At 35.1% G+C, this 23473-nt stretch overlaps 1 protein-coding gene across 1 annotated transcript; it reads right to left on the minus strand.

The window, feature by feature from the left end:
• Positions 1 to 1833: 1833 nt before the first annotated feature.
• Positions 1834 to 22136, minus strand: LOC139694928 (OTU domain-containing protein 7B-like). The gene is made up of 9 exons (XM_071593435.1): positions 21328 to 22136; positions 20923 to 21005; positions 20435 to 20719; positions 16872 to 17045; positions 15328 to 15489; positions 11581 to 11836; positions 8115 to 8226; positions 6953 to 7130; positions 1834 to 5293 (listed from the first exon to the last, which is right to left on the minus strand). Exons 1-9 carry the CDS (start codon positions 21360 to 21362, stop codon positions 3720 to 3722), a joined length of 2859 nt encoding a protein of 952 aa, XP_071449536.1. The 5' UTR covers positions 21363 to 22136; the 3' UTR covers positions 1834 to 3719.
• Between the last annotated feature and the right edge of the window lie 1337 nt (positions 22137 to 23473).

The raw sequence follows: 23473 nt of genomic DNA on the forward strand, positions 1-23473 counted from the left end.
ATTTTTTATTACAATCTATATCGCATTTGAAAATTTGTTGTGCTAGTTTATTTATTGCTCTTTTTACCTAGATGAAATTTAATATGGTTATAACATTTATAGAAACAAATAAAATATATTACTATCATTTGATATGACATCATAATACACATTGAAGTCATTTACAGGATTGTAAAATTTTTGGTGCTATCCCTTTCAATTCCCTATCCATTTCAAATAATCCCTTTCAATTTTCCTTGCTATTAGCCTTCCTGACCTGTATCACTATATACTGATGGAAGACTGACAATTACACAAGTATCAAAAATGCCAATCAGGACCCAAAGGTTAGTGAATTATGTGCATAAGTTCAAAATATGAATCAACATTATTTTTCATGAAGATTTTGTACTATCCTACAAGAGGCCTTGTGCAGAAGATCATCAAGGAGCAATTTTATTTAGCAATGAATTCATTTCCAATCTGAAATACTGTGAAGAGGCATGTATATTCACCAACGTTAATTGTTTTTAGAAATAATTGTCACTATGAACATTGTGTCATGAACTTCCCCAGTAGGCATCTGACATGTGTTTCTTTGACCCACTAAGTGCACCAGAAATTTATTCAACAGAAAACACTTTTTCAAAATGTTTTTTTGGACAATTGTAGGTCAACAGAAGATTAGCAAAAGACTGATGAAAATTTTGATATGGAGTGCAGTTTTGTACAGCCTGGAAATTGATTGAAGCAAGACGGTAGGTGTAGATTGGAGACTTTTGATATGTAGGTGTGGAAAAGAATGGCAGAGGTTAAATGGATGGTAAGGAAAACAAATGAGGAAGTAGTAAGTATGGTAGGGGAGGAGAGGGGATTGTTGGGATAAATCAGGATGCAGGAAAAATGGATACGAGCATTTTGATTGGCTATGTGGCGTTGAAGACTGTGAAAGAAGGGAAAGTCGGGCAAACGAGGTAGGGGAAGGAATAGGATATGGATGGAGTGAAGGGAGTTAGAATGTATGCAGAATTGAAGAAAAATTTAATGTAGTGAGGGTGTCAGGTTTTGTTTTGTTAGATGAAGCTAAGTGATCTAGGAGTGTACATTCTGCATCCATTTAAAATCTATATTAAATGGTACTCTGCACAAAAATAATGCCACTAAAAAAGGAATTCATGTAAGATTTTCATATAAAAGTCAGCCAAAAGTGGCAGCAGACAGGACCACAGAGCAATGTTTCCATCTTGATTGTACACTTAAAATCCTGGGAAAAGCTTTCATGAGCAGATTAAATCTTTGGGATGATGTTACACTATCGAAGTCTAGGTTGTAATAAAAAAATTTTACATGGAGGCCAAGGGTCCCGTTTCATCATGAAGGATTCCCACCATTCTATGCCTGAAACTTTGTTATTTACTTTCATAAGCAAACAAGGCATATGAAGACAGAAAGGAAGGGTCAGTTGTCTTATTGGTCTAATGACAGGGCTGAGGATGGATGATGAATTTGCATTGCATTTAGCCTCACATAATTTCTTCCCACAGGATGTGGGATGAGGATCCTTAATGGAGTGGACCTCCTGAAAGAGAATTGGCTGAACCAATACAGTGCTGAGGTAAGAAGTAAATAATCACTGCAAATATAAGAGAAAGATGAGAGACAATCTGTGGCTCATTGTAACCAGAAATTGCAAACTATTGTGAAGAGAAATTCATCAATCTAGCAGACCCAACCCAAGTCATTCAGAGGTTAGATCATGTTTGTGTTAACTTTTTTTTACACACATTCACTTCTAAAAATGAAGTGGCAAAACTTTAGGATTTAAAAAAGGTCAAGGTAAATAAGAACTAAGAATTCATTTTAAAGATATTTATATAATGGCCCAGTTCACTGGTTCATTTCATACAATTCAACAACACTCCTGCTATGCAAAGAAGTGAAAAAATAACAAGACTCCATTAGATATATACAGTTGTCAACTGAAACTATAAAATTACCTCTTTATTTTCTTCGAAAACATCATAAAAATAAGCTAAAGCTGCTATGGTTCTTTTGATTGCCACATATTTTATAACAATTTTATATGAGTTAGCGTTTTCCAGGCCCAGGGGAAAAGGATAAGGATGCATACTTTATATAAAGGCCCGTGACAAAACATTTGGGTAGTAACAGCATATCTGCAATAAAATATAAACAGTATCTACAATGCTATGAAAATAGCTAGTATGAAAATAAAATAGCCAACAATAAACTTGAACATTTTAAAAGCTATTTACATAACAAGAAAAAGTAGATAGTGGAACAACTGGTTAGATTAAAATTAGTCAAGCATTTCATAAAATGTTTACCCAAACAGTAGAATAAAATAAGTTTACAGTTATTTTACAATGATCCATTATGAATGCTTACAGTAGGTAATCTCTGTTTAACTTATAATACTTTTCAGTAACATATAGACATTTTAATCCCAAGCAATCACAAGCACTATGTACCCTAAACTGATGAGACAGCATTGTTAAAATCAAATAGTGATATATCTTATATCAATAAATAAACAGAGAACACTCTTTGTGATGATTAACATTATCTAGCAAAATAAATTTTCATTTATGCATTATCATGGCATCCCAAAATATGTTATTTAAAATTTACATGGAAGCATAACATTTATCACACAAAGTACACTTGATATAACTGTGTGATCAGCCCTGTCTAGCAGTAGCTATTTACTATAACGCTATCAAAAACTTATTTAAAAAAAATTAAATAATAATATGCAATTTTTAAACCTGGAAATTAAAAATTATATTTTATATTTATAGGCTGACAAAAAAGAATACTGTTTTGTTAATGATCATGCTCTGCAAAATTCCATGAAATCATTTTCCCAGTGAGGAATTATGAATTGACGATGAAACAATGAAATGGAGAGGCCCATTAGCACTGGCATACTCCTAGACAAGAATTCTTATGAATGATCTTGTGGACCAAACAAGGAGTAGTGGAAGGTTATTGATGATCACTTACTTGATATGAGGAAAACTTAGGATATTGATATCTTGAGGATGCACTGGTATCAAATCTCTCAATCAAGACATTTCCATCCAATCAAGAAATCAATATAACAGTAGAGTTTATTCAAACAAGAATGCCAAGTGAACGAAGTCTTTTATGCCTCAAGCTCATAGAAAATTATTCATTGAATATTTTTTATTAATCAGACTCTGCACACAATAAATTTTATAAATATATAAAATTACACAAAACTTCCTTGAAAAAAGTTTCCCTGATTGAAATATTTTTGTGTAAATAATTGTTTAAATTCTATTAGAATTCTAATTTTTTCTTGATCAAAATATAAATTACTGTAAAACAAGGTGGGGTAAGTGCAAAACCAACTCATTCATTAAAAAGCCTGTGTAAAGTCTACAATAAAAATTAAAATATTCACTTAGTCAAATATTACCTTAGAACAATCCCATTATTAGATATCAGGGAAATGTATTGCTCAGAGTGAAGGAAGGAGTTATTAACATGAAGAATTTTAAAATTATTACTCAAGAATTTTTAAGCCTTAGAAGTAAATACTTTTAAAATTTACTTTAATAAAATTACCAAGACATAACCATTCATAGGATAAAGTGGATTCATGAATCATAAAATCAAATTACATCCTAGTAGAAACAACAAGTGCATTATCTTCATTGCATTATTCTCTTTCCCGAAATAACTAGGCAAATCTAAATATCTGATGTTCGAGCAGACATACTTCCACAGATGGTCATTTCTTTATAGCACTTAGAACAATAAAAATTCGTATCTGAATTCCCAAAAAATCTACAGTTTAGATTCCGGCACTGTTGAGCTCCATTTATAGGTAATTGTATTCCACCTGTAATCCTAACATTTGTATCACATTTAGCAGCTCGGCCGCAATTCACCCCCCTGGATGAATCATACGGCACATAGGATAAGCCATCATTGCTCCAACCAGACTCCCCAGAATTTGCAACACCACCAATGAAAACTTTAGATATATTTTTAGAAGAAGCACCACTTAAAGGAACAGTAGTGGAACATGAATCAGTAGAGTGAATCTCTGCGGGAAGATTTGATTCTTTTTCAACAGGAAGATCTTTTAAAGTCGTGTCAATTGGCAAATTATCTCTAACCATTACCTCTCTGGTCATGCCAAGGGGCTGCAACTGACATTCCATAACTTTCCTCCTTGAATCCTGGTATACAACGGGAATACCAGGAGGACAAGCAATGTCATTGTAAAAAGTGGACTTAGACAAATAGAGGGTATGATCAATATTGCTCCCTGCACGACTTAGTGGTAATTTCCCCACACTATTGTGGGAGCAACAGTCAGCCTCTGCATAAAATTTTGACTTACCCGTTCCATACCTCGGAGCCATTTCATTTGCTCTCTTCATAAGGGGTGAGTTAATATTAGGGTTTTTCGACAATTCAGCCTCTCTCTCTTTTTGCTTCTGATAGCACACTGTACACATGTAACTTGTAAGAGACGTTCCGTACAATCCACAACCAGCATTTATACACATCGAGGGAACCTCCAACTCAGCACTGTCGCTTGTATTCCAATCATCTTTTAATTTCCTCTCCTCAACCTGACGAGACTTCTGTTCTCTTTCTTTCTCAAATCTTGTCCGAGCAGACTGCAAATAATTCCTTATCATTTCCTCCTGATATTCATGCCTTTTATCTGTATGTAGAACAGCACCCAAGATGTATTCAGGACTTTGTGAAACTAAGCTGCCATTGACTTTTGGGGCCTGATGCAGTGGACTAGTTTGATTTGCAGAATATTTCTTTTTCAAAGAATTATTTCGTGCAATCTTAGTAATTGAACCAAAGTTTTTCTTAAATTTTTTACTCATGGATTTCCCAATACTGCCAAATTGTTTTGCCACTGACTGCAACTGCTTAGCTGCTTTGCTACGATTACTAACTGCTACACCTTCTGAAGAATTCAAAATAGTTTCATCATTATCTAGATCTACCTCTGAGAACCTTTTGTCTATTGTATCCTCTTCATATGGTAAAATATGTACATCAGTCTCAACAACATCAACTTCGGAACCATCACCAATAGTTGGGAATTTCATGGGGATTTTGATGATATCTAGATATTCCTTAAGCAATAATAACTTGTCTTCGGGTGACAAAATAAGTCTTTGCATTTCCTCCATGTCATTTTCATCTTGATTTTTGTACAGTAATTCCCCTGGATCAATGGAAAACTGGACTGGAAGAAGCTCATGGTCTGCATCAGTAATAGGAATGACCGCTGGAAAAGAAACAAAATAGTAGTAATAGAGGGAAAAAAATTGAGGCAATAAAACTGAAGATGAAGACTTAATTAATAAAAAGCTCAAATAAGGTTAATATTGTTGATCACCACAAACAAGAATATATCCATTGATAGAGACATTTTAAGATTCTTTAATGGTAAATTTACATATTTTGATTCCAAATTACCAAAACCTTAACTACGAGGGCAAGGTGAAAAATTCTCAGCCTTGCAATGAAAGACTTGAGTTTTACAATTCAAAAATTATTGTATTTTTCTACATTATCTCCCTTGATTTCAACACATTGGTCCAGCGTTTCTTCAGAATCAATATTCCTTCCCAAAAGTGAGAGTCTGGAAGTCAGTGAAAATATCCATCTACAGCCCTCTTAACTTCTTTATTGGATGTGAAGCACTTCCCAGAAACAAATTTATTCAAGTTTGGCAACAGATGAAAGTCTGGGGGATTTAAATAAGAAGAATATGGGGAATGGCTGAGCAAATTGTACCCCAAATCCCATAGTTTTCCTATCACTGATATACCTTTGTGAGTAGGTGTGTTGTCCTGGTGAAAGATGGTTTTTTTTTCAAGCCAGGCCTCTTCTTGTGAATTTGGGCCTCCAGCTCATCAAGAAGGTTGGATTAATATTCACCTGTAGTTATTCTGCCTTTTTCAAGGTAATCAATTAACAGGATCCCTTTCGCAACCCAAAACACACTGGCCATGACCTTCCTGGCAGATATAATCAGCTTTACTTTCTTTGGTACTGAACCACTGGCTTCCAACCACTGCTTCCACTGCTGTTTCATATCAGGCAGAGAGTGGTAGACCCATATCTCATCCATGGTGACAAATTGCCACACAAAATCAGTTAGTTCCCTCTTGAATCAGTCCAAACACTGCAGCGAAAATTGTTTGCGTATTTGCTTTTGTTTGGCACTCAGCAAATGTGGCACCCACCTTGCATAGATCTTTTGCATCCCTAATTCTTTATACAAGATGTTTTGCACCCTTTCTTCTGATATCCCCATTGCCTTAGCTATCTCACACACCTTCACTCGCCTATCATCCAACACAACATCATGCACCTTTTTGATGGTTTTCAAGTGTGGTTGTGGTTTTTGGCCGTCCTTCACATGGGTCATCTTCAAGGGATGATCGACTACATTTAAATTCCGCTGCCCACTTTTTAACCGTCGACATTGAAAGAGCTGAGTCCCTGTACATTTTTGTCAACTTCGGATAAATTTCCTCAGGGGTTAATCTATCCAAAACGAAGAATTTTATGACCACACAAATTCAAGTTCTTTCATTTAAACGAAAATATGTAAGAAGTCTACTGCAACAATATGTGTAAACACACTACTTGAGAGAACAAATTGCAAATTGTCTTACAAACTAATTACATGTGAACCCAGGCAGGAATCATTAATTTTCACTAATTGGAATGTCCATCTCTAAGTCGGGCCAAGAACCTTTCACCTTAACCTCATGAATATCACTTTACACACTGACAGTAAATCCATATCACAAGGCACACATTTTATCATGGGTCAAACATGTGCCTCTGTTAAATAATTCTTTGACCCATATGGATTGCAAAGAACATTCAAATCATATTCACTGCAAATAAGTGAGCAAAGGAATTCCCTTACCTGGTGGTCTAGGGACACCATCGGCATAAGTCTCTTTGTCCATAACAACCAGGGCAGAGAAATGAGCAGCATCGTACGTTAAAACCAATGGGGAACAATGACATTCTGCAGGTGAACACTCAAAAGGAAGATATATTCCACCAAATGGGATTGGAGCCAGTGCTTCCCCATTCACATCCTGCCAACACAAAAAATTATGTACCATTTTATAAAACTAACGATTCATTACAATACAGAGGTAGCATATGTGAATAGATAGCTAGTCGCCTTTATTTTAGGGCGAGATTGAGACTATGGAGTCTCTACTACCACCTAACCCTTATGTAGTTTGCCAGCTAAGAACAAAGATATTATATCTATATAAAATACCACATTGTGGCCAGTACCAAAGAATTACCTACATTTCATGATGCACTCATTTTGGAAACAATAACCAATAGTATTAAACAAGATGAACAAGGGAAGTGTCCATTAATGGCCTCAGATTTTGATGGGAATAAAATGGAGGGCAACACGTATTTCATGAATCACCCAACTATTGGGATTATACAATTGCTAATACTTAAAAAAAAAAGAAATGGTTTCAAATTTCAAGGTGGGCAATCATTTACCAGATTGTCTTTTGTAACTATCCCACAGAGTTATCCTGATGAAAATTCAATTCATTTCCTTCAATACATATTTAAAACCTGGTTAGGTATTTACTGCTTGGATCATCATCTCTCATCACTTTGGGTATCGCTGACCAATCTGAACTTGAACCAAATACTCCTGTTTGCCAAGCTCCTGAACACGCAGTAGCCAACAGCACACACAAACTGATCTCACAATTATTAGGCAAATAATTATCAGCAGAAATTTTAAATTGCAATATCATATTCTTGACTCAAGTATCAAATTACTGATCTTGTAAAAAAATCCTGCACATTCTGCACAATTAGCACATTAGTCGTTTTAACCATTCAATAAATATTCTTTACAATTTGTATTAGTCATTTTATTTCAATTATGTTCCAGCAAAGTATACTTTAGTCAAACATTAATTATTTGGACTTTAAAGATTAAAAAAATTACCATTATGCCATTGTTTCAAGTGCTATGAACTGCCTATTGTTATTCAGAATTGAATTACAAATGTTCAGTTGAGAAAATTTATACATACCTTAAGCATTAAATCTGCAATAACAATGATTGGCCTTCTGAGGACATGCGCTAAAGCAAGCACATGGATTTCTTCTAAACTTTCATAAGTGGCATTCTCCCACGACTCATCCCTGAAATATAAAATTTTTCCAGAATTAAATGCTGAACTTACTATAAAATGATAAAATTGAACAAGTACCAACCATGCATTAACATGGTGACCATTACTGTAAAACAAGTATCTGGCCAACTTCATATGTGAAGTCTTAATCAATAATATGTAATGAAATTAATATTTTCCATCATTAGACATATATTCTTTTTCATACAAGACATTAGCGGAGTGAGGATTTATAATAACTATAGGGAAAAAGTCATCAACATGATAAAAAAATGTATCTACATGGTAGGAAATATTTATACCGTATTTCCTCAACGATAATCCACACCTTATGTATAACATGCAACAAGAACTTTGTAGTTTTCATGAATTTGCATAGATACCGTGCACCCAGGGACTTCATAGTTATCTTGAACGTGTATAGATGCTGCATATCTGTATATACATATATATATGCATGTAAAAATTATATATAGTGTGCATAAAAATACGCCTATATCGGATGTGTGTGTGTGTAAAAATATGTCTGTGTGTGGATTTTTTCAATTTTCATTATATAATGCACATCGTCATTTTTTCGATAGATACACGCACATCGTCATTTTTAAATAGATAATGCGTGCGTCATCAATGGGAAAAAACGGTACTTTAAGAAAATGCAGACATCAGAAAATTAGAGCTTGGTAAATCTATACACTTATCACCAATAGATATTCATGGAAGTGCGGAAAATGTCTATAAAATGTCACTGTATGGGCCTGGAAAGTTTTAAGAGATTCCATTCCTAGGAGATATCTCCTATAAAATCTCTAATCACCTTCCTAGTTCACTTAAAGTGGCCTTTTACCCATCCCCTAACTCTCTCCAAACTCATGGCTAATGGTAAAGACCATCAGAAAATACTTCTTAAATCAGGCATTTATACACAAAAATGCAATAATTGCAACACCTCTTATTTTGGTCAAACTGGGAGGAATTCCAAGAAATGAGCCAAAGACCTCAGTGTCAAAATAATCAAAGCTCTAATTCTCTCTTGACAAAATGCCTCATAGATCGTAAACAAAATTGCAATTTTGTCCCTGAAATACAACATATCCTCCCTAAAGGATTAAAAATGGATGCTCTCGAGCAAATCAAGATTAAAAGGCACTTGGCCCCAAAATGATTCTTTGTGACAAGCAATTCTACTCTCATTCCTCTCCTTTCCAAAATACTAGCCATTAGGGAAAATACAAAACCAACCATATAAAAAGAGTTTGTAACATTTCACAGACTTTAAAGTGTGTTTCACTATTTGATGATACCTCAAGTCAGTGAAACATGTTCTACTTTAAAATAAAGCCTGTAGAAAATTACAAACTCATTTAATATGAGCATCAAAAAATGCTACAAAGGGAAGCCTGAAAGTTTTAAGTACAAAGCCAACCATTCAACACACCTATTCCCCTCTACCCATCCCATGCCCCTGACCGCACCCCATACCACATAATAACCAGGACACCACTGCCTTTTCCCTTCCCTAACCCAAATAATCCTGACCCCCACCTTCAACTTCCCACCTTCTCACTCCTTCCTACATAGCCACTCTCTCTCGTATGTCCCCAGGGTATTTTTTTAACCACTGCATGCGAGTGAAATTCGTACCTGATGCTGCAAGTCAGAGAAAGCCATTCTATCTGACTAAAAGTTTGTGGAAAAGTAAAAACTTTACATGGATATCACAGACTCCCATAAAGTAAAGCCTGAAACCGTTAAGTTTATAACTGTAAAGAGTGGTTTTATGAAGTGACAGCAAGCAGTTCACCATTAAAATCACAGTTGGGGCTCATGATATCATACTTCAATTTGGATAACATATACACACATTCACAGAAACTATGACAAAGAGGTCAGCATGCCTCTAAGGGTTTCATTACATTTGCAGGCTTGGATAGATAAGTTTAGCCAGCTGGAATGCAGGTATATTCAGGTCAAAGGGAGAGTGCTGCAATTTTCACTGTCTTTATAAAGGCAAATCGAATTAAAATTGCAGAAATATACCTTCAACCTAAAGATGGCAGCTGAAATGCTGGAGAGACTGTTGGCAGACCAAGTCAACAAATTCAGATAAAACCCAAGAAACATCCAAAGCTCATCAAACCAACCAATTCCATAGTAATCTCAAAACAAGCAAAAATGGCCAAATTTTAAATGAAAATTAATCCAAAATTCTTTCCTGCAATACTTCATTGTGCAAAAGTTTAATCGCACATTATATTGATAGCTTAACATATGAGGGTAATCCCAAAAGGAAGGTCTCTAATTATTTTAGAAACAGAAAAAAATTTTACTTCTAACAATTTATACATCATTTAAAGGCTTTAACAATCCTCTACTTATCTAAATATTTGCCATTTTGGTTGATTCCTTTTTGTAAGTACTGGGGCAGTTTTTCAATGACCATGTCATACCAGCTTCTCACCTTTTGGTTGAAGCGTTGGATTTCATCTTTTACCTGACAAACCATTCTAAAATAAACCCTTCTTTGGTTCTGCATATATTCTACCTCCATTCTGACTAAAATACATACCTGTACCTATCCTCTCCTCCCCCTCGCTTGCCTGATTGACATCATCCCCCCCTATATTACAGTCTACATTCCTTTGCCAATCAAAATGCTCTGCATACAACTTTTCCGACTCCTTTTCGCAGATGGGACTCCCAGAGAATGAAAAGAATTATACACATAGCCTTTGCTTAATAGTGCTCCCATTAAGAGAAGTTAGACACTAGGAAATTTTTTTAAATAGTCCCAAATAATCTAGAAGGGTTGCCACATAAGAGATAACTGATAAGCTGCAAAGGCCTCCATCTTAAGAAAAGCATTCAGAGAAAATTGGTGCATCAAATAAAATAAAAAGAAAACTTAAGATGATTTGGAATTCAACTTGGACACAAAAACATGTTTACGGAATCACAATCTGATGCTGTACAGATATGATCTGAATATGAAGAACTCTGTTCATATGTGACTTTTCAAGTGTTACAATTTGTGCTAGAAATTTCTTCTTGAAATTTAACCCCAAGGTTGCTTTCTCGCTTTGGAAATTTCAATCATAGTCCCAGTATTATTAATTATTTGAAAATGAAGACAGCCAACCATTACAGTGTGGTTAATTCCCTCCTTAATAAACAATCTGAGAATTTGAAATTTGCAATATTGGCTTGCAATATTTTATACAATGAATCCATAAGGCTAAGACCAAATCACTTGACTACTAAAGCAATAACAGAACACTAGAACTACATGTGAATGAGATGCATGTAAATCAACCCACAAGATGGTAATCAATGGCCTTAACAGGAAACAAATAACTGAACCTACGAATGCTTGGCTGGATCCAGAGCTGTACTTCTGCGTCGAGAAGCATGACTTCTGGGAGCAGTGGAAGCCATATTGACCACTGCATCCCACTCCTTAGACCACTCTTCCTCTCCATAAACAAACCCAGCTTCTGCATTTAGACGTGTCTGCTGCCACCGCCATCTACGCCAAATTGCTTCCTTGTACTCACTGCCAGACATAAAAGCATGCAATGCTTTCCTGAGTGTTAGTAGGCGGTCATGAAAGCCCCACATACCTAAAGTAAAAGAAAATGACTATGTTCAGAACATTCCTAAACACCATAATACAATACTTTACACGCAGAAAATAAATATACATACATTTGTACCTGAGAACAAATATGCATACACTGTAAACAATAATGCAGACAGACTTCCAAGATTGTAACAAATTAAATGTTTCAAAACCAGGCTGACAACCGAGTAAAAAGTATGCAAATAATCATTGCTGGCATTAACACATTCAGCAATGATGGATTACAATCATTGTCCACCAACTAGGTGCTGAGGAAAATCATCATCAAAGCTCAATTTTCCTTCCAAAGGCATTCTCCAAAACATGTCACATCTTAGCACATTTCTCAGTCTTTACTTTCCTTTCCAAGCTGCCAACATATCTGCAAGATGTCAGTGTGCATGTGTCCACTCACCGCATCTTCTTTTTTAACTGACGGTGCCTAAACAGCTGGTGCCTTCAATCTTGATTTGCTAATTTCACACATTGTTGAGCTTGCTATTATGTCATCGCTACCCTTGAATATCAAGCCAAACTTCAAATCCCCTCACTGTGGTTTTTTTTAAAAACACATTTTAGGGTACTTTCCAAAGATTAACAGATACCTCCTGGTGGTTTTTGTCAACTTTTCATGTATTTCCAAAAAAAAATTAAAAAAAGACTACATGCCTTTCTGCTTCATGGCCTACACATTAACAGTTTTACAACCAATTTATAAATTAGATTAATTTATATGAAATACTGTGATATGATAAAGAGTTTACTTTTTCTTACTTATGAGTGAGTTAACATATGATGATGATGATGATGAGTTAATTTGCATCTAAAAATAAAATTTGATGATTTGATGAGAAATAATACTATCTTCAGATAAGTTAACATAAAAGATGTCATTACCAGGAATGAATTAAGAGGTTAATAACCCTTAATGACAGCAATGATGAAGATAGTATTCTTGATTATAAGTTAAAAAATTCAAAATGATATTAAGAGTAACCTGCCTCAACAGTCATTAATGAGTAGTCACCTCAGTAAGTAACCATTATCTTTCTTGAATTAACTCTATCTACAGACAAACAATGAAAATGACCACTCATTTCAGCAATTTCAATATTCCTTAGTCCTTTGGAAACACGATAACATCTCATTTCAAGCTGGGTGAGGTTCAAAGTCATGTTAGCAAAAATGACATTGACATTTGGAAAGTACAAATACTGAAGCAATTGAAGAAGTTTCAGCCAAGTGACATTTTCAATGATGATGAAAGTGCTTTTTTGGTGGACACTTATCTTCTATTCTTTTTAAATGTAACTTATCAATTTCCTCCCATTTATTTTTCGAGAATTACAATTGCCTCACCTTTAAGTAGTGGAAAGACAATCACCTTATGACAAGTTCATACATATAATGAAGGTATGAAGCTGAACTCATTAAAAATTAATAAACAGAAATAGGTGATTTCCACATTTTTCGGGCTGCGTCCGCGTACTAGATCAAAAATTTCCCGGAATTTATTCAGAAAATTAAAAATACAAGTTTATTCATCTAAATCTATATTGTCCCCTTCAAAGTAATCCCCATCGACTGCAACACACTTATGCCAGCGCTTGATCCAATCCTCGAAACATTTTTTATATTCGGTTTTCGGTATGTCCATCAGTGCTTCCTGCGATTTTTCCATTACTTCCTCTCGGCTGCTAAAACGCATTCCCCGTAATGGTTTTTTAACTCGATTGAACAGAAAGAAGTCACAGGGAGCCAAATCAGGTGAATTCGGTGGCTGTTGGATGGTATTTGTTGCATTTTTCGTCAAAAAATTACGAATAATGATAGCACTGTGCGACGGTGCGTTATCATGGTGCAAAATCCACGAGTTTTCTGCCCACATTTCTGGTCTCTTTCGGCGAATTGCTTCACGCAAACGTCTCATAACGCCCAAATAATACTCTTTGTTTACTGTCTGGCCTTCTGGCAAAAATTCATGATGCACTACACCGTTGTAATCCATGAAAACCGTCAGCATTGCCTTCTTTTTTGACTGAAAACGACGTGGTTTTTTTGGTCTCGGCTCATTTGGTGAACGCCATTCACTTGCCTGATGTCTGGATTGCGTGTCGTACTCATAAACCCACGTCTCGTCTCCAGTAATGATCCTTTTGATGAATGTGGGATCGGATTCAGCCTCGCAAATCATGTCTTTTGCGACGTCAACACGGTCTCTTTTTTGCATGAAATTGAGGTCTTTTGGCACCAACTTTGCTGCTACACGACGGAAACCCAAATCATTAACCACAATGCCTTGGGCGGATCCATAGGCAATGTTCAAGTCCTCCGCTATTTCTCTGATGGTTAATTTGCGGTTATTGACCAACATTTCTTTTACTTTATCAATTTTTTCACCGACTTTCGATGTCGATGGTCTGCCACTGCGTTCATCATCTTCGATTGACTCACGACCACTTCTGAACCGCTCGTGCCACTGGTAAACGACCGTTTTTTTTAGAGAATCGTTGCCGAAACACTTTTCCAACATTTCCAACGTCCGTGCGCCACTAAATCCGTTTTTTACGTAAAATTTAATACAAGTTCGTTGTTGCAAATTTAAATCCATTTCTGAAATTGTAAAAAATCGCCAACACACACAGAGATAGATGTACTCTTGGCTACGTAACTTTAGCAAATGTCAAGTTATGACACTAAGATTTAAAGGGAATATCAACAACAGATGTACCAATTTAACAAAAAAAACAGAACTCAAATCGGAACGATGGGAGCGCCACACGGTGGTTATTCCGGGAACTTTTTGATCAAGGTAGTATGTCGTTTAAATGTACAACAGTTTCGCCAGCTATCCTGCTGGCGTCCTCAGGTCAAGGATGAAAAGAAGCTTGTTGTCCCGTCTTATATAGGAAAAATCCGGCGCCAATACCGGGAAATTTCTTGGCCAATCAGGGAACGTCCTCATATTTGCGCGGAATAATTCTTTTCCACGCACTGTGGAGTGGATATCCATCCTCTCTGTTAAAATTTTCTGGCCTTTTAACGATTTCAATGGCCTCTCTGATTATTCTCTGGAAGTATTTTCCTTCTTTCGCTATTATTTTAGCGTCGTCGAAGAGAATAGAGTGTCCAGGTTCACTCCAGGCGTGCTCAGCGATGGCCGATGCTCTAAACTGTTTGGCCTTGGTTGCCCTCTGGTGTTCACTCATGCGTGTTTTCAGCGCTCTGCATGTTTCACCGATGTACCATTTGCCACAGGAGCATGGCACTTGGTACACGCCTTCTGATATTAACGGTGAAATTCCATCCTTGGGTCTGGGTAGGGTGTCAGCTATCTTGGTGACGCAGTTGAATCTGGTCACCACATCATGTTTCCTTAAAGCCCTCGCGATTCTTTCCGAAGTCCCTGCTTTCATTATAATTAACGATTTAATTATAATGAAAAACAATGCTAATAAAATAGAGTTTAAAACCTTTCCATCAAATAATTACCTAGAGAAGCTGCGTGAAGCAAACAATTACCGTCTCCAGTCGTAGCCAGGGGCCAAAGCCTCTGGCAAGTATCAGCCCACCAATTCAATCTTCCAGCTTGTTCTAGGGATGCAAGACTGGATATCTCTATCAAATCCTTTTCCAAATAATCACGAAAATCATCTGAAATAAGGAGAAAATGATGGATATTTCTGTTATGTACATACATGCGTGAAATGTTTCAAAATGTTAAGAGTCAAATTTTTACACAAGAATTATTCTTTAACCTGGTGCTAGGCTTAGATATGAGGCATGATCAAATGAAACCTTTTCAGTACATGTAGCACTGAAAAAATGAGTAGGGAATGAGGTAATGCAAAAAGAAAAAAATTAGTGGCATTTAACCCTTTATTTAACTGTTGCAGCCTGATCACATTCGATTCACTCTGAATAGAATAGAAATGACAGACCATGCTCATGACTCTCTTCCGCAGGCAGAAGCAAAGCAGGTACAACGTGATAAAAGTAAGTACATTTTCTTTCCTTGCATCCTGAGGAAGAGCCTCAATAGAACACATCTCAATGACACATCAATTTAAATTATATTAATTAATTTTAACATAGTTTTAAATTAGTAGAAATGCATACAATGCTTATTTTTCTTGTGATAGTCTCATTGATTTTACACCAAATAGCATGCAACATTCAGGGGCTTTCAGCAAAGCAGTGATTTCATATTGAATTAAGTGGACAGTTAACAAGAGTGATCCTACCCCCAAGAGTGAACCACTTTGCCGGAGGAGGGAGTTTGACCCCCTCCTCTCAGCAAGAATGAGTTTGGAATCATTAGATAAGAAGGGGCTCTTAGACCTTGGATTAAGAAACAGTTACACACACAAGAAAGTTTCTCCCAGAGTTGTTTGCTCATATAACAAGTATGTTCCCCACAGCTAAAGGGTTAACGAAGTAAATGACATAATATTTCTCTGAAATAGTCATTCATGGTATATGGGAAGGTAGACTTTCCCTGTACTGGTTATGGTTTCCAAGAAAGATCTGGTAACCGAAAAATCACAGAGCTTGGGTGGAGCTGCAGGTGCCCAGAAAGCTTATCTTGTCAAGCTGTTTTGAATTTTATTTTCTGTGGTAATAATTTAATAATTTCTGTCCTGAAAGATTTCCTCCTAATAAATTAAATTTATAATATATATATATATATATTATATATATATATATATATATATATTCATTTATTTATTTATTAGGAGGAAATCTTTCAGGACAGAAATTATTAAATTATTACCACAGAAAATAAAATTCAAAACAGCTTGACAAGATAAGCTTGCAGCAAGCTTGCTAGGCAACATTTCAGCAAATTTGTTTCATGGAGACTAGTTTGGTATTCAACTCAAAGTACTTACCCAATGAATATCATGTGTTTTCAATTATAAGCTGTTGAATAACTATTACAACAAACTCACATTTGCTAGAGCATGCATATACATGTTTAAGGCATTTTATTTAGCTTAAAAGGAATTACCAAGTCAACAGAAAAATTTACTCACCTGGGTAAATTGACAAGTCAGGAAGTGTAAAAGTAAAAATTGGTGTTTCTATAAAATACTGATTTAAATTGCAAAGATTATATTCTTTGAAATCCATGGCAAATTCATTTCTTGCTCTCGACACTAAAGTTACATTATCTGTAGCTCTGGATATTCCCCTTGAAAGTTTTTTACCTAAAAAAGAAAATTAGGATGAGCACATTTAATTTTATTGCAACAATTTCCACAATCACACAGCTATGTGTAAAATAAATTACTAGCAATTTAATGAAGGTACATAGTAATCTTTGTGTTTTCAAAGCAAAGGGATTTTCATATTTTGATCATTCTAATTAACTTCCAAGATTATACATGCTTAATTGCATTATGAACTGCAAAATATTATTTTTCTGCACGAAAATACTTTTAAAATAATATTTTTTAATGGCTGAATTGCAAATATTGCCGATTAATTCGCTGGCATCAAGCTTGACTATGTGGAAATTTATTTTCAAATGAAAGAATGATAATATCTATTTTCCACTCAACCTTTCAGTACAACTACTTTTAACACATAAGTGCCATCCTCGGGTACAAAATGAAATGGTCTAAAGATGCAAGAGAAAAGGCATATAAGAAAATGAATGTGGCTAAAGGCACAATAGCTCAGAAGATAGCATGCGGTACTAAAAGAGTGGAAAAGGCTGAATGCAATGCATCATAAAAGAAAGAATAAGAACGGCAGCCAAAAGCAAATACAGAACAACACTGGATGAGAAAATATCTGTTCTGGAGAGGGATCAAAATGGCAATGGAATCAATGTTATAAAGAAAAAAAAGATGGTAGTCTGGTTTGGGGTAGAGTTAGAGAGCAATGTAGGTAGTATTTTAAGGCTATATATGATAATGAAATACATAATTAAGGTGAGTCTTAAACATGGTTCTCAGAGCTGAGAGCCCTGCAACGGTTATAGATAAGTGTAAAATGAAGTTTGCATTTCTTGTTTGCTCATGTGGAGAGGATGGATAAGAGCACTATCACCAAAGAGATATGTGAAAGAAGAGTAAATGTTTTGACTGAAATGGGCAGGTTTAAAATTTTTTGGATGCATGAGGTCAGAGAGACTCCCAAGGCAAAGAATTTTGGAGGTTTTCAAGAATGGAAGAGAATGCAAGAAATAATGTATGATTGTGACAGCAACATTGAAAGCATACAAAGACAGGATGGAACAGAAAGAATTAATTAGGAAGAATAATATTCCTTTTTAGTCCAAGACCAGGCCTTTCTTAAAATTGATTCCATTTTTGGAGAATGCAAGTCTATGTTTCTCAGATCAAACAAACTTTGCAGAATTCTTTGTTTTTACTTGGCCATAACATTTTTGTTTAACATATTAGGTTGATAAAAAGTATTTATTCTGTCAGAAAATTATCTTCTTTCATCAAATAACCACATAACATTGTTGGCCACAGCCTCGACTGCAGGCTGAAGTGAATACCATAAAAACTAGCAAATCATAGAACCAAACATAACTTAACATGTTTGTATCAGTGGTCAAATTATAAAACTGACCAATCTTATTTTTATTTAAAGTATATAAAATTTCATACTCCTTGACCAGACTAATTACCTCTAAGAAGAATAATTCTCTTTTGGATACAACCTGGTATAGAACAAATGATTCCCAACTAAACCACAAAAACTTTACTATGAAAACTTTTAACAATTAACAAAATTTGGAATATTTCATTACAAACTTTGAAGGAATACAGTGAAAATAAATTTAAAAATTCTTTTTTTCTAACTTAGGATACAAATAATCAATTTCTATTTAACATAAAATTTTGTTTATTTATTTTATGATGCCTCTCATTTTTCCTTTCAACTGGGGTCAAATCATGCACAAAACCATAGCCTTTCAGAATATTCCTATTTGTACACAACTATCTTTAGGGGTAAAATAGAGATACTATGGTATATGTAGGTCAACATATGCGGGAAGGGCTGACTTTCACTTAGGTCAAGTTTTAAATACAAACATTTTTAAAAAGAATTTTACCAGAGCTGCATGAGGTATTATCAGATACTTCAGGTGACATAACAGCCAAAGTAGCTTAGAAACAATGGTCGGATTATTATTTGCTATCATCTCCCTACTATTTACTTTGTTTCATGATCACTACAATTGTGATTTCAACCAACTGACCTTTACTGAAAACAATAGACTGAACGAAATTATATTTAAATTGGTTTCAAACAATTTTTTTACTGTTTTCACTCAACACACAACTTTAATTGTACATGCATATCATTTTCAAAGGACATATTCACTCAAGAGCATAGAATAAAAGCCAGCCACAATTCCCCCATAATTATACCATGCATTAACATATTACATACTTTTATCAAAAAAGTATGATCCCAAAAATATACAATTAATGGTAGTTGGAAGGGTCCTTACAAAAAGTGTTACATATAATCCTGACAATATGAGAATCATTGTCAACACACCATATGAAAGAAGACAATGCAATACATTTCCAAAGTAGATTTCCATTAAGCACATCAATTGAAATAGCCTAAAGAATAAGAATGTGAATAGTGTTAATTATGGAATAAATATAAACTTAATAATAATATGAACTTAGAGGCCAGCATTTAGCAATAAATATATACCAGTCGTGGTGAAAGTAAGCAGAGTTCAAGAAATGTAGCAACTGTAGGCATTAAGAGGAACATTACAATAGGTTAGACACTGCATTGGACATATTAAATTAAATTTACCTAACAATCTATCTTATCCATAAATACAAATGTGCATCAATACTAAGATTCACTGCACGAGAACAAGCATCTAGATAAAACCAAATAGGATATACATTCTTGAAAGCTTATGTTCGAACAATAAGAATGTAGAAAGAAAGAGTAATGTGAAGAAAAAGGAAAATCAGATTTGTGGTGCCTTGGTAGTAATGAAAAGCAATTTAGTGGGCACGAAATGTCGGAATCATGACCTGCTACAACTTTCCAAATCTACTCCATAAATTCAAAGATAAGACATATATCATCACTAACTGTTACTAGTTTTTACTAACAATTAATTGCTGAATATGATTAACAAGCAAGGCAGAATGATATCTTAATAAGAACTTAAAAATATCAAAATCAATGAGTGTCACTGAACTCATTTAATGACAGTCCCAAGAGATCATTTCAAACCTCTACCTTTAGATAAAGCCATTGTTATATTACTAAATATCTAGGAGGAAAACAATCTATTTGAATGCAGTTCAAAATGGAACTATATTTTTACATATTCACCTCAATGCTACAGTTTTATTTATTATATTCAAGATATCTACTGTGGTTTACAACCATAAAATGATAATTCTTATTTGATTTACATAATGTGTTTTATAAGGACTTTAAATGAAATGAACTATAATCAAAGGCAAATTTCATGTTGACTCTTGAACAAAGTAGGGACGGTAATAGTAAATATTCTCCAAGATTTTCCTTTATTTTTCACATGTCCGCGACCAAAGATTATCATTAAGGGAATTGACACATTAAACGTACTCACACTCAACATGATCTATAGCTGGAGCTTTTTCTAAAACAGGCCTATTAGAAGGGGCGGCAGAGTTTTGAAGCTTACTCTCATCTTCTTTAGCCATGGAAGACGACTCAGTGTGATTCAAAGGCACAGTGGACACCGTGGAAACAGGCCAATCCGATGGAACACCACCCAAGGCACTCGGTGATGAGCCAACGAAAGGTGAGGCTCTATTTTGCTGATAAAAGCTCGTAGGTGGGCAAGAGAAAAGGTTGTGAGCCTTTAACGCAAGTCCCATGTCCCATCCTTTGGCTAAAGCGAAATACAAATAGTATCAATTAAAATAATGCACCAAGCTAAAGGAAAGTCAACGATTTTAGATTGACACTTATCTTAAACCTTATGAACAACAGTAACACAATGCAGTCGCCAGGAAAACCCTTAGAGCATAACACAGATACATCATCTTGTAAAACGTTAATCACATACTCGATAAGTGAATGGAAACCACATACCTCTTAATAACTCCTCAGCGACAGCTGTATCTACTCCCGTTTTTGATACAAACTCTGCTACAAGGTTAGCCTCCATTCCCCATCTAGGTAAAGAAATTTATTTATCCATATAAATAATGCACTCGTTTTGTTTGGTCAAAGTATTTCTAAAACAACCAATTTCTCAGTCTTAAACATAACTAACCGCATATAAACTCAAAATAGCACGAGTACTTTCCAATTAAGGAAACTGTGTCATCAAACGTGAAAAGACGAATAAGCGTCGTTTCTAATTAAAATTACCTCCTTGTTCGGTCACTAGCTTCATTTTATGGAAATAATGTGGCACAGAGTTAACTTTGTTTATTTCACACTGGCGCTAGATAATTTTATTGAAATCATCACGAAAAAGGAATGGCAACTTACCTATCCGAGTAATAATTCCTCTCGGCTTTGATCATCTTGAAATTGATTTCGGCTGGATTTTATAATATTCTAATAGTAATACACAACAGAAATTACCCATTGCAGAGACTGGAACACATAACTTGAAGTCAACGGATATGCATAATCCAGGGAGTAAATATATAATCGCAGAGACAAAAAATTACGAAATTGGGTTCACTCATATACTCTACATTAAATAACATTCACTGTCTTCATTGAATCGTCACCAATCTCTAATGTCTGGTGTTGAAGATGACCATTTCTATCTACCCCACGCCCACCCACATATCACGCGTAGTCACTTGCAACAGCTGTGCGCAACAACAATAATTTCACCTGCCAAAAACCTTCTATGGTGTTATTTCAAAATTGGCCAGCAGAGGGAAATGCTATTTTTCGAAACCTATGACATTTTACAAAACGAATTTTGTTAATTAAAACATGTTTCACGTCTGAGATAGCGTGTACATTTCTTGAAAGATTTTCCTATGAGTACGCCTTTAGCTTCATATTTTTTTAATTCATATTAGTGTGCCTGTTTTCTCTTTACCTACCCGGTTTCAAGGTCTCAATTCCATATTCGAATTCATTGAACGGTAGATGATGATATTTGTGTCAACGCCTATTGAGGTATTACACCGATAAGATTTTTGCGCGTCGATCTTGGCCAACCGAAATTAAATGTGCCAAAATATGTCTTACGGAGTTACTGAGGTAAATGCATTTTTTATCGTGTCAACGAGGACGACTTTTAACCAAGAAAATATTTCAACATGGAAAATGATTTTTGGCAATGATTTACCCTACTTCTGGTGACTAATTTGTTAACCATCAGAAATATTATTCGGCGGATGACCTTTGCATGATATTAATTTTGCCGTCCTCATACGTACTCCCATCTCCTGGAAGATAATTGAACGGGAATGGAACGAACACGGTGAGGAGCACTGAGAAAGTAGAAGGCGGTAAAAAATGACCCAAGCTTGAAAGAAAAGAAATCCATTAGCATTAAGACATCTGAAGATAAATGAACAATCGTGAAATGGATGGTGTTCGCCTTTTACCAGATAGGCAGAGCATTCTATTTCTACATTTACTTTGAGCCATGGATTTGAAAAAATATATTTAAGACGAATGAATGTTCTTCTCGGATGTAGTAAGATTATCGACATATGTCGCGATTTTGTGATTTACCTCGAAACTAAGTTGACGGTTTATATAATATGAGGTTATGCCATCCGCACAGAATAGTTAAACTAAATTGAAAAAGAACAAATCAATTTACCTGGACGTGAGGCAAGAATTCAACAGTTAATTAAAAATTCTTTCTATTTATTCAAATTTGGAAAAGTTAACTCAGTGGAATAATTAATTGGTATCTAGCCAGAGGAATGTAACATTCTTCATTAAATAAAAAATAATAAAAATCAGTGCAAGGAGACCACTCTTTTTTGAACTAAAATATATCAATTCTACTTCCATACATTTTCATTCGATTACCGCCTTGGCTAGCAGTTGAATATTCGTATTCTAACGGATATGTTCAATATAAACTTTAAAACTGGCATAGGAAACAATGTTAAGAAAGGAGTTTCTGCTTTTCTAGGGAAGGAGGGAGTGAGTGGATCAGAGAGTCATGACTAATGGCTCCAAGGTTCAAACTGTGGACCAACAAAAGCTTTGGTCATATTTTGGATGCTAACCTTTTTGCCTATAATGAATTTTTAAATTTAGTTCTAGATGGTCTTGATTGTCATTTGATACTATGGGTACATATTATAATATTAAGAAAGCATTTGACTTAGTTGAACATGAAAGTCATTCCAACAAAATCCAGCTTTATGGATTAAGAGGTGCAGTGAATGATTGATGAGATCCTTCCTTCCAAATAGAACTCAGGCAGTAGCCATTATAAGAGGTAAAATAATGAAATATTCATCCTCCTACCAGAAGGTAGTTGGAGGGTGTTCTCTAAGGTTCTGATCTTGGGCCTTTGCTCATCTTATGGTATATAAATGATCTGCCTATATCTTTTATTGGTGCAGTGTATATGTTTGCTGGTGTTACAACCACCTATCAAAACAGAAGGGTAATGTTGTATTTTAGGTCTCTTGCATGGAGGGCT

The sequence above is a fragment of the Hetaerina americana genome, unplaced genomic scaffold (assembly GCF_022747635.1).
Source record: "Hetaerina americana unplaced genomic scaffold, ioHetAmer1.1.p SCAF_6, whole genome shotgun sequence".
NCBI classification, from domain to species: domain Eukaryota; kingdom Metazoa; phylum Arthropoda; class Insecta; order Odonata; family Calopterygidae; genus Hetaerina; species Hetaerina americana.

Bases quoted from the DNA above. Each gene is read 5' to 3' on its own strand.
- LOC139694928 (XM_071593435.1), bottom strand. From the start codon at position 21,362: ATGATCAAAGCCGAGAGGAATTATTACTCGGATAG. The intron at 11,837-15,327 runs GTAATTATTTGA...CTTTTACTTTAG, and splicing joins GCTTCACGCAGCTTCTCTAG to GTATGTGGGGCTTTCATGAC. The intron at 7,131-8,114 runs GTATGTATAAAT...TTGTGTTGGCAG, and splicing joins TTGCAGATTTAATGCTTAAG to GATGTGAATGGGGAAGCACT.